Here is a 12,661-nt window from a genome sequence, read left to right as displayed (position 1 = left end):
TGCTTATTGTATCTCGCAGTTTCTTTCTTATGATTGTCTCTCAGAATCCTATAGATCCTTCTTGGCATCTATTGCTACTATTCCTATACCCAGAACAGTGCAGTAAGCTCTTTTGATACCTGAGTGGAAGCGATGAAAGTAGAGATGGATGCTCTTGTTAAGAACAATACATCGGAACTAGTTGACCAGCCTGAGAGGAGGAAACCTGTTGGATGCAGATGGGTGTTACAGTGAAATGTAATGTTGATGGTTCTGTAGAGAGATATAAGGCCAGATTGGTTGCAAAGGGATTCACACAAACTTGTGGCATAGAATATATGGAAACCTTTGCACCAGTTGCCAAGATGAACACTATCAGAGTCCTATTATCTATTGCTGCAAACTTCTCATGGCCACTGTTTCAGATGGACGTCAAGAATGTATTTCTCAATGGAGACTTGCAAGAGGAGGTGTACATAGAGTTACCCCTGGGTTTTTACGGTACAGAAGCATGAATGAGAGTTTGTCGGCTGAAGAAGGCTTTATATGGGCTGAAACAATCTCCAAGAACTTGGTTTGATAGGTTTAGACTGGCCTTGGAAAAGTTTGGTTACGTGCAGGCTCAGTCAGATCACACTCTCTTCTTTAAGAAGACAGACTCCTCCTTGACCTTACTTGCTGTCTATGTGGATGACATTGTGGTGACGGGAAGTGATATTAGTGAGATTGACTCCCTTAAGTAGCATCTTCACAAAGAATTTGAAGTGAAGGACTTGGGGGAATTGCGCTATTTCCTAGGAATTGAGGTAGCTCGATCTAATAATGGAATTTTTATATCTCAAAGAAAGTATGCCCTTGACTTGTTGGAAGAAACTGGAAAGTTAGGAGTAAAGCCTACTGATACACCCATTGAGTTGAACCATAAAATAAGTGTAGAAGGTGGAGAACTTCTTGAGGACAGGGCTATGTATCAAAGGTTGGTTGGGAAACTTCTTTATCTTTGCCTAACATGACCAGATATTTCATATGCTGTCGGTTATTTTAGTCAGTACATGCATTCTCCTAGGACCACTCACCTTCTTGCGGTGGAAAGGATACTTGCTTACTTGAAGAGATGCCCAGGGAGAGGCATACTCTTCAGGAATAGTGGTTACATGAAGATAGAGGTATATACAGATGCTGATTGGGCCGAATGCATTGATAACAGAAGATCTACCTTTGGGTATAGTGCATTTGTAGGGGAAAACCTTGTTTCTTGGAGAAGCAAGAAACAAAATCTTGTTGCTCGCTTCAGTGCTGAAGCGGAATATAGGTCCATGGCTAATGTTGTTGCAGAAGTGTTATGGCTGAAATCTTTGCTTGATGAACTGTGAATTCACTATGAAAAACCACTGATGCCATATTGTGATAATCAAGCAGCAATTAACATTGCCCACAATCCAATACAGCATGACAGGACTAAACATATCGAGGTGGCGTAGTAGATAGACATTTTATCTGAGAGCAAGTTGCATCTCAAGAAGTGTGTTTTCCCTATATTGCCTCAGACATGCAGCTAGCTGATCTCTTTACTAAAGCAGTTACAAAAAAATCAAGTTGGGAATGCCGAATATCTACTCCCAACTTGAGGGGGAGTGTAGAGATAGCTGATTAGTGTGTGTGGGATTCCAGCCCCACACTTTATTTCTTCTGTTTCTTTTTTATATTTCAGTTATGGTAGTTGGGCCGGTTGGGCCATGTTTGTTTCCTTTTTATTTTAAGTAGGGGTATTAGAGTAACTCCACCCCTTGTAAAGTTATAAATATAATAAGAATAAGTGGGCGGCTAGTATGATCTATCCGCACCCTTTCTTTCTCTCTTCTTCTCTTCTCTCTTTTCTTATGTTTGTGACAGTTTCTGATTTATCTTTATCCAAGTTTATTCTCTAAAATTCTTTTATTATGCTCTTCCCAAATTCTCGACAACACAAATAATAGCCTTTTTGAATGAAAGTTACCTATTGTCGAAAAAAAGGGAGCCTTCCCAAAAACAAATCCCATAGTGCCAAGCTTACAAACTGGAAATTGGATGATGAAGTCAGAGATGGAGTTTGGGGGAATGCAGCAAAAATCACCACCAACCATCAAATAGTGGGGCAAAATCGAAACATAGTGTGTATTGACTTCAAAAATCAATGTGATAAAATCACCATAATATTGGAATTTTTCCAAAGAGAAGCATAGTTTTCTCCAGGGAATCGATTTCTGGGATCTGACCATCATGTTGCAGACCCAAAACACTAGAAAAATGAACTTCATACCTGATGTGAATGCCTCTACAAGTGTAGAGAGCTGCTGCGGCAGTTCACACCCTAGTCTCTTTTGATCTCTCACAAAGTTTCCCTAGGGAATGAAGACGGCGCAACCAAACCATTAGTGGACCAACAATCCCCTTTAGATTACAGCAACTTGTACCGTGAAATTGCAGCTTCTTTTTGGTGTTTTTCAACCCTCAAATCAGAGGCAAAAGAATGATTCTTGATTGGTCACAACGGTAAGTTTCAAGACAAAACCTAGTTTGAACCTGGTAGTATGGTCTCTCAAGATTGCTGAATTGGTTTGTCTAGAATCCAATTGAAATTGGTGTATCTACTAGGGGTGCTCATGGTTTGGTTAATCGAATCGTGGTTATAATTTTTTTGATAGATCCAATCGGTGCTACACAAGCCAGGGGGTAGCACGTCCCCACAAATCACAATTACAAATAAAACCCAAAGGGGGAGGGAGATCGTGCAGGTTAAAACTTAATAAATCTGTAGGACAGGATTGGGCTTGATGGGCTAATCAATCTGCAGCTTTATTCACCTCACGGTAGACATGATGGTACTTCAAACTAAACTCGAACTGGGTCTTCAAGGCAGTGCAGTCTTCAATGATGTTTTTAATGCTCCACGGCGGTTGAGTTTCTCCACGTAGACATGAGATGACAAGCTTGGAGTCCCCCTCTATGGTTTTGGGGAAATCTTTGAAGTTCAAAGCCAGGTTATGGGATTCCCATGCCGCCCAGGCCTTGGCCATATTGATAGTGGCCTCACCCAAAAAATACGCCTTTATATCCAGAACTTTTCCACCACTATTTCTAGCAATGGCCGCCACTGCACATTTGAATTGATTTGTGCAAGATGCACCAAAGTTAATTTTGATTGTGTTACTTATTGGAGATTTCCAAATAATCGGTTTTCATTCCTTATATAGTTCCCCACTAGGTTCATTTTGCTGAGCTTTCACAATCTCGTAGAAAGCAATTCTAGCTTTTTCAATAACCTGAGGAGGGGGAGTCTCCATATTTTCAAAAATAAAATCCATTTTTTCTAATTTAAAATCTTGGTTATTATTTGAAATTCTTTCCCACCATCCTTTCATGTTCCCATCATCTTCTTTTGGACTATCTATATTTGGGTAAACCGTCATCCAAATCTGCCTTGAATAGGTGCACTGATAGAAATATGATTGGTATCCTCAATCTCACCACATCTGGCACAAGTGTCATCTATATTGAGCCCCCTTTTCCTCAAAAGCTCCCTAGAGGGAAGTCTTTCCCTAAGAAGAAGTAGAAAAAATTTCAGTTTTGGGCCTTTGGGGGACATTTGAGTTTCCAAACTTTAGCATACCAATTAAATGCATCACCTATGCATTTGTTTTCCATCGCTTTAGCCATATAAGCCGATTTAATGGAGAAATTACCTTTTGGTTCCAGTCTCCAAATAAGCTCATCATCTTTATTCACAGAGGGAATAAAGATGGATCTAATTTTCAGCCAAGAAAGAGTTGTTACTATTTCTCTTACTTTTTCCTCTCTAACTTTCCTCTCATCATCAATACACTCACTAACCAGAAAATCTGGATTTTCAATGCTTTCGCCATTACTTTCTTCAGCAAGGGGTGAATTTCCTATCCACTTGTCATTGCAGAAATATATTGATTTACCATTTCCCAAATTCCACCCCATTCCTCTTTTTAAGACCTCCCTCGATTGAAGGATTCCTCTCCAAGCCCAAGAAATCCCCTTTTAAGCACTAATAGTCCATAATTTTTTTTTTGTTTTCAAATATTTGTGTTTTACCACCTTTACCCATAAATTTTCCTCATTTTTCAAGATCTTCCATCCCAATTTTCTGACATTTGCTTCATGTACCTAATGGAGTTTTTTCAATCCCAATCCACCCCATCTCTTTGGGGAGCAAACACTATCCTAACTCAATAGGTGGATTGGCTTCTTCCCATTTGACTCCACATTTTTTTTTGGATTTTGTTTTTATCTTCTATAACATTAGGGATTTTGAAATTTCTCATTATGAATCGGGGCCTCATGGCAATCACTGAGTCAATAGGAACTAATCTCCAGCAAGAGAGAGGTATTTTTTTTTCCAACCTGATAATTTTGAATTAATTTCTCTCTTACATAGTTAAAGGTATTTTTCGCGACTCTACCCTGAATAATTGGAGCTCCCAAATAATATTTTGATTCCTTATGAATGGGGACTTTTAAAACCTTTGCCAAGATTTTTTGAAGTCTGAGGAATATTTCTAGAGAAATTTACAGCAGATTTGGAGAAGTTTGGGCACTAACCAGAAACCTCAGCAAATTTTTCCAAAATATCTCTAATTTTCAAGCAGGCAGGGATTGTAGTTCTTGTAAAAATAAGACAATCATCTGCAAATTGAAGAATAGGGATTTTGGGCCCATCTTTAGAATACATCCAATTGGGTTTTCATGCCCATACGATTCTTTTTTGAAAACTTTTGCAAGGGTTTCCGCACACAGTACAAAGATATAAGGAGAAAGGGGGTCACCCTGTCTTATTCCTCTAGAAGGTGGTAATAACTCTGGTGAGATCCATTAAGCAGAATTTGATAGGAAACAGACTTAGTACACTCCATCACCCACCCAATCCATTTCTCATGGAAACCAAACTTACACAACACATTTTCACTGAAATTCCATTCAATCCTATCATGGGCTTTTTCCATGTCAATTTTGCAGGCCATCATCCCAGAGCCTCCTTTTTTCTTCTCATGGTATGTATCATTTCATGAGCAATCAAAATACTGCCAGTGATTTGTCTGTTGGGAATAAAAGCACTCTGGAAAGGGGAAATGATGTTATCCAAATATGGCTTGATTCTATTTACAAGAATTTTTGAGATAATCTTATAAATTACATTACACAAACTGATTGGTCTAAAATTGTTAACAACTTCAGGGTTCTTACTTTTTGGAATAAGAGCAATAAAAGTTTTATTTAGAACCCCTAGGCATTTTTCCCGAGTGGAAGAAAGCTCTTACTACATTACAAACATCTTCTTTTACAACTTCCCAATATTTTTTAAAAAATAAGGCATTTAAACCATCCGAGCTAGGGGCTTTTAGGTCCTTTATGGTCATGAGAGCTTCCCATATTTCTTGATAGGACACCCCCTGCTAATAATTTCATTCTGATCCAAGGATATTTGATTGCTCAAAACACTAATAAATTCATTGATACCTCTAGTTCCTTCAGATTTGAATCTTTGATCATAGACTTTGCAAAAAATTTCTTGGATGCCTTTAGTGTCATGAACCTAGATTCACTCTTGATTTCTTATTCCAACGATTCAGTTTTTTGACCTTCTCTTTGTGGTCATAATGTGAAAAAACTTTGAATTCCTGTCTCCCATTTTTATCCAATCAATACGGGCTTTTTGGATCCAATACGTTTCTTCACACTCCAAAATTTTCTCAAGCTGAATTTGAAGGCCCCTTTCGAGATTTGCTAGGCTTCTATTATCTGGTTCATCTACCAACTGAGTTTGAACTGTTTTCAATCTCTTGGTGATCTCTTGTTTCTTTTGAAAATATCCCCAAATTTTTTTTTTTTGTTCCTATCTTTTATTTTCTGGACCAGAAAATTTCTTTTCTTTACAAACTGCATTGCTCTCGATCCTCTAGTATTCAGGTTCCAAGAATTTTTTTACTACTTCATTTAAACTAGGCTCCAAAGACCACATTGCTTCGAATCTGATGGGCTTTGGACCTCCAAAGGAAGAAAACTCAATGGATAGTAACAATGGCGAGTGATCAGAGGAGAGAATTGGGAGATTATAAAGACATGATTGGGGAAACAAGTTCATCCACTCTATATTGGTGAAAGCCCAGTCCAACCTTTCCCATACAGTTTTATTTTTCCAAGTAAACTGAAGACCTTTCAGCTCTAATTCTATGAAATTGCAATTGGAAATAAAATTATTAAAATCCTTATTTTGGCTGGGACGGCCTCTTTTGTCTTTGGCAGATTTAAAAGCATTAAAATCTCCTATCACACACGAAGCATTGTTAACATTTTCCGCAATGTCAGTAAGCCAATCCCAAACAATGCGTTGTTCCATCTTATTTTGGGGGGGTGGGGCATAAATAAAAGTGCAAAACCAGAAATTTTTTATGCTAATTCATTAATACTAACATGGATAAATCGATCATTTGAAGTAAAAACCTGAACTACACACACATTTTTATCCCATAAAACCCAAAGCCCCCCTGAAAAACCTATTGGATCAACCGTAGCATAATCCTCTAAAGCAAAAGATTTTATTATTTTTCTTGCATGAACAAGATTAACCCTCGTCTCCATTAAAAAAACCATGTCAATCTTGTGAGTTCTGACCAGATCGCCTACATGTCTTTGGAGGCGAGGTCTTCCTGCCCCTCTGACATTCCAGCTAAGGATTTTGATTTATAACAGTAGAAAAATTTGGACCATTTTGTCCTTCATTTTGCCATTTTCTTCAGTTTGCTTCTCCATCCTGGTGATTTCAGTCTCTTCTATCGCATCATTAGCGTTTGCATCCTCCTCCTGCAATAAATAAAAGTTGGGTTGGGGTGCAACACGAAGACTTCCCAGGAGGTCACCATGGGCATAATTTTGAAACTGAACCGGTATGACCGGTTTCTGGAAAACCGGTAACCGAAACTGAACCGAAGCCGATCAGTTTACCGGTTGATTGGTTTGGTTAATCATCAGTTCGGTTCATCATTTTTCTGGTTTTTTTAAATTTACAATATATATTATAAAAATATATAAATATATAATAAAAAACTAGATATATATGTATAATATTATATTTTAAATAATAAATAATACATTATATATTATAAATATATTTTTATATATAATGCATATTTATTAATTTATAATATATAGAAAATCTAAAATATATAAAAATATATATAATATATATAAAGATACATAAAATATATAGAAATATATGTATACTGGTTGGTTCGGTTAACCACTGGTTTTCTATATTGGTTAACTGAAACCGAATCAGTACCTTCGGTTTTTTTAAAAGTACTGACCGAACCGATTGGTTCGGTTAACCTGATTTTCGGTTCGGTTTCGGTCAGTTTTTCAGTTTTTCTTGCTCACCCCTAGTGTCCAGGGCTGGACAACTCCTTTATAACTTTTAGAGAGTCCTAAAACATCAGCCCAATTGATGAATAAATAAGTAAAGGCCAACTTTTTGAATGAATTCTGACTTTTTTGGAAATTAGGAGGACCGGCAAATTGGATCATTGGGGGGGGGGAGTCCTTTCTTTTAGCAGGCTAGGCTAGCAGTTAGAAAATTACTGCCCACTAACATAATCGGTTTGGTTCGGGTTACTTTCACTTTAAAAACTCATAAACCAAAACTGAACCAACCAGTTGTGTTATGAATATTTATAAACTGAAACTAATCAATCACAATCAACTTTGAAAACCGACCATATTGGATCAAGTCGGGCTGGTTTGGTCCTTTTTGTTAACATCCCTATTTTCTGGTGATAACTCATTACCAAAGACTGTACTTCTCTTATTTTTCTTTTAATTAATTTTCTATTTACCATGAAAAGGGAAAGATCTCAGGACCATAAAAACAAATCGATTGAGGTTTCTTTGTCTTCAAGGCATGGAATGTAAGTATTTTGTTAGCTGACCACCATTGAGCACTTCCTAAGCATTCGACCCTCTTTGGGAGGATTTTTCTTTTTATCAGTAGTAATCAGACTTTTATTGAGAAAAAAACACATATAAGAGTACCAAACAAATCCCTCATTGGGAGGGATAGCTATTGTAGCAGGAGCTTGAGCTTCCTTCACATGGATTTTTAAATATGGTAGTTGAGAAAGAAACTGAAATGGGCAAGCAACTTGGAGTTGGGGGCGAAAGCTGGTAATTGAAGGAGATTACCAAAGTAGTGATAAGTTGGTTGAATCAGAACAAAAAGACTTCTTGGTACTTCAGAAATGAAACTAGAAAGTTTAGAAGATTTTCAAGGGACATGCTTTTGGTAATTCAATGGGTTCCAAGATAGGCTAATAGTCTAGCAGACCAGCTAGCAAAACAAAGGGTTAACAGGGCACATTGTTTTTGGGCTCAGTTGTAAGATTAAAGATCTGAAGGTTTTATAGTTTTTTGACAGTCTTGATTTAACAGTGGGGGGGGGGGGGTAGCTGAGGCTACTCATGATTTGTACATGTTTTAATTTCATTAAGTAATAAAATTTGTTTCTGTTACTGATAAAAAAAGCAAGGGAAGTGTTTCTGGAACTCGATGAAAGAAAAAGAATTAAAGTTTTTGAATTCTGAAGTTTGGTATTTGAGGGAGATTTATGGAGGAAGAAATTCTACTATATAGGAAGAGGATGGGTTTTGGTATGAGAGAGGGGGGGGGGTAGAGTAGCTAGTTTCGATTGTAGGAAGGGTGGTGAGATAAGATGTTATATAAGAGAGGCAGGTTGTATGGTGATGTCTTTGAGCTATTGTACTCAAACTTATCTAAGGATGTTTGATGGTTTTGTGAGAATTTACCCTTCAACTTCACCGTTCATCCAGGAGGGAGGATGTCACTCTGGTTAGGCAGGAGATGTGCTTGGTTGGTGGTTCTTGTTATAGTTGGGCAGGGTATATTCTTATTAGGATGAGTCATTGAGTCTTGATTATGGGTTTGAATATGGTGGGGGTTCTAATCCTTGGCTGACTCTAGGTAATTTCTTGTCACCTATCTATGTATTATTCTTCACTAGTTGAGTGGCATGTGCATTTGCATTTGCAAGAGGAGTGAGGATAGTGGAGACTGGTGAGGATAATAAATGAACTAAATTAATGCTGGTCTGCAAGTGAAGCCAAGGCAACTATCAGCATTATATAGTAAAGATATTTCAATAAGTTTTCCTTTATTATAAAAAGGAGTTAGAGCACCCTTCACATGGATTTGTGAAGATGAATTTTGATGACTGTTCTTTGGGACATCTGGGGATGGGGGATTTGGAAGGCTTATAAATGTTAGAATTTTTTTGGTTTTCTCAGGACCAATAGGCTGTGTATATTCTCTTAGAGCTGACGTTTTAGTCGTATTGGGAATGGACAGTTGAAGGAGACTCCAAAGTAGTGACTAGTTGGACGCTATCTCAAGCTGAAGCTCCATGGTTGTTTTATGATATCATTTGTGAAGTCAGGTCACTAGTGACCTGATTGAATAGCTCATTCAGGTGAGTTCAAGACCAGCTAACTCCTTGGCTGATAGCTTAGGAAGTGGAGCAAATAGGGAGTCCACATATTGGAGGACATTCAATATGGGTTGACTTGTATTGTGCACTCTTCAATTGTGTAATGGTACCATCAGTCTTTGGACTGGATTGCAACTATCCTATTCAATTTTCCATTCAGTAAATTCAGTTGGTCTTGTTGCTGATAGCAGAAAGAACAAGAAAGGAAATCCACATGATGTTTTCTTATCAACTTATAAAGCTGACCATGACTGCTCTAAGATATATAGTACATTTCATGTCTGTGCTTACAGCAGTCAATTGCTTTTCTTTCTATTCAATGAATTCCTTTTGCACTTGCTATCAAATTGGTAACAACTATTTCTTGTTCTGCAGGAGCTGGTTACCTTTAGTTCTCATCCTTTATTCAAATCACCGACTATTTCAAATGCTGGGAAGCATCTCTCTGCAGTTGAGTTTCATTCTGTTCTTGAGAAGGCTGGTAAGTGATTTGTGCTTTATATCTCTTTTCCCTCCTGTTGTTAAGTATTTGTGGTAGCAATACCTGATAAAGGATTTTTTTTTTCAGGTAATACTTTTGAAAATGAGGGCTCTGTACATCAAAAAAAATTTCTTCTGTTGGATGCAAGGAATTTATACGAGACAAGAATTGGGAAATTTCAAACTCCAAATGTGGAAACTCTAGACCCAAAGATCAGACAGTATAGTGATTTACCTGCTTGGATAGATAATCACTCTGAGCATTTGCAAGGCAACTATGTTCTCATGTAAATACTCTCCTATTTTGTATTCATGATAAGCAATTCTTAGATGTTGGTATGATAGAGGTTATTATCTTGTTTTATAGATGTGGTTTTTCTCCTTCCAATTTTATATATGTATTGTAAGAGAGTATTTTATATATCTTTGGTGTACTCTGCTAACAATAGCGTCCAAAATTTACCAGTGAAGGATGTTTGGGGTAAATCGATCCCTCCGAGGATTGGAGCTTTTTGTTGGGAAGCCTTCTTGATAAGATGTAATACCTGTGATTTGCTCCAAAGTAGGGGTGTCAACGGTATTCGAAAATCCGATTTTTAATTCGACATTCGACATAATCGAATCGAATTTGGATAATTCAAATATCTAATCGGTCGAATTTGGATATCCTATATATACCGAATAGTTAATCGGATTCGAATTCGGATATGACCTGATTCGATTTGATAAATATCCGAATTCAATTGATTATTTAATTCTTATATACAATATATAAAATATTTTATATAATTTATATATAATTAAGTTATATAAATAGTTTATATATTTTTTATCAATAAAATATTTATTTTATATATTTATTAATTATCTAAAATAATTAATTAATCGAATTCGAATCGAATCAAATATTCAAATATTTAATTGGATTCAAATTTGGATATTAATTTTCAATATCCGTCGGATATCGAATCGAATTTGGGTATCGGGTTTTCTAATCGGATTCGAATTCAGATATTGCCTGATCCGATTCGAATTCGATCCGTTTACACCCCTACCCAAAGGAAAAGGCCTAGTAGGTGCTTGTCTCCACAATGGTGCATCTTATGCAAGGCTAATGGTGAAAGCCCCTACCACATATTAGTTTCTTGCCCTTTCAGTTCTGATATTTGGGTTTGGTTTATGGATCTATTTGGTTGCAGGTGGTTCCCTCCCCCAAGCATACAAGGTTTGTTTGCTGCTTCTTTCTTTAGGTGGCCGAAGAAAAGAGGTAAAATCATGTGGAGATGTTTGAGAGCTTCCATCTGTTGGACTTTGTTGGAAGAAAGGAATCAAAGAACTTTCTCTGAAAAAGAAAGACAGAAAGAAGAGCTGATTGTGGTCATAACAGTTAGGGTGATGCAATGGCTGAAAACTATGGAGCTATTTGTTGATGTCTCTACGGGTATGCTACTGAACAATTGGAAGGACACTGCCTCCTTTGTGCCGACTCGATCAGTGGTGTGTCCCTTGTTTCCACCTCCACCCTTAGGGTTTTTGAAGTTAAAACTTCGATGGAGTGGTGAAGGCAACCCACTCCCATCAGGTGCTGGAGGTGTAATCAAAGGTGAAAGTGGGAAGGTGGTTGCATTATACTCAGGTCCCATTCGGTTGGGTGACTCTTTGAGCTATGTAAGTGCGATGGTGTGGTAAGCCTACGTACGAGGGTTTCCTTGAAGGACAAATGAAGATCAGATGTAGGAGGTAGGCTAAAGGCTAGGGCAAATGTGAGTGATAAGATGATGATTGTATTGTGAGATGGACCCCTATTTATAGGGAGCGATCCTAAGGTCCCGAAAGGAAGGGCCCAAAAGCGTTTGATTCCCATTAGGAAAGGGAATCTCAGATTTGCTGTTAGTTGTTAGGGAGCACTGCTAGGGTTTTGCCACGTGTCTTATGAGATATCTTTGGGACGAACTTTCCTTTCGTCTGAGGATTCTCATAATCCGTGTGTGCTACTTCCTTTCGTGACCCATTTAACTAACGTGGCACAAGTGATGTCATTATTTAGTGGGCGCGCGTCTTTACTAGGTTTACGGGGTATCCTGTCACGCATGAAATTTTAAGACGCATGTGTAACTGATATCTATTCCCAGTCTACGGTGATTTTGTGAGAGTCGTGATTCTACATGGACTTTGAATTCATCGCAACTACACGCGTGTCTAAAACTCATCACAAATCTGTGCATGTCTAAGGTTCATCACAGATTTGTGCGTGTCTAAAGTTCATCGCAGATTTGTTTCGAGTACGAGTTTGTCGCGGTCGTGCGATGAGTTATATACTCATCATAGACATCCAATGAGTTATGAACTCATCCCAAGCGTCCATGTGGTATAAATTCAGTATTCTCCATGCTCTGATGGTCTGAACGATCACTATGTACCTACAAGCTGAATTGTTTGCTTTCTTAGTAGGGCTAAGGAAAGCAAAGGAGGTGAGCACCCATAAATTGATTATTGAAGGAGACTCACGACTAGTGCTAAATTGGTTACGGAAGGGTAATGGTTTTTGGATCTATGCTAATGAGAGAAGAGAGGTTAAGTGGCTGCTGAGGGGAATGGAAATCCAGGTTCAGTGGGTGAAAAGAATTGCAAATGCCTTTGCTC

At 37.8% G+C, this 12,661-nt stretch overlaps 1 protein-coding gene across 1 annotated transcript in view; it reads left to right on the top strand.

Annotated features, from left to right (window-relative positions):
* LOC104605019 (rhodanese-like domain protein) overlaps window positions 1-12,661 on the top strand; it is a 101,010-nt gene that overhangs the window by 26,048 nt on the left and 62,301 nt on the right. Inside the window, exons 3-4 of the mRNA XM_010269609.2 lie at window positions 9,914-10,019; window positions 10,107-10,305. Coding sequence (XP_010267911.1) covers window positions 9,914-10,019; window positions 10,107-10,305 — 305 coding nt within the window. The remainder of the gene's footprint in view (window positions 1-9,913; window positions 10,020-10,106; window positions 10,306-12,661) is intronic.

This window comes from Nelumbo nucifera, chromosome 4, assembly GCF_055504915.1.
Source record: "Nelumbo nucifera cultivar China Antique chromosome 4, China Antique-T2T, whole genome shotgun sequence".
NCBI classification, from domain to species: domain Eukaryota; kingdom Viridiplantae; phylum Streptophyta; class Magnoliopsida; order Proteales; family Nelumbonaceae; genus Nelumbo; species Nelumbo nucifera.
Note: the sequence above shows the minus strand (reverse complement) of the source record. Positions and strands in the feature narration are given on the sequence as shown.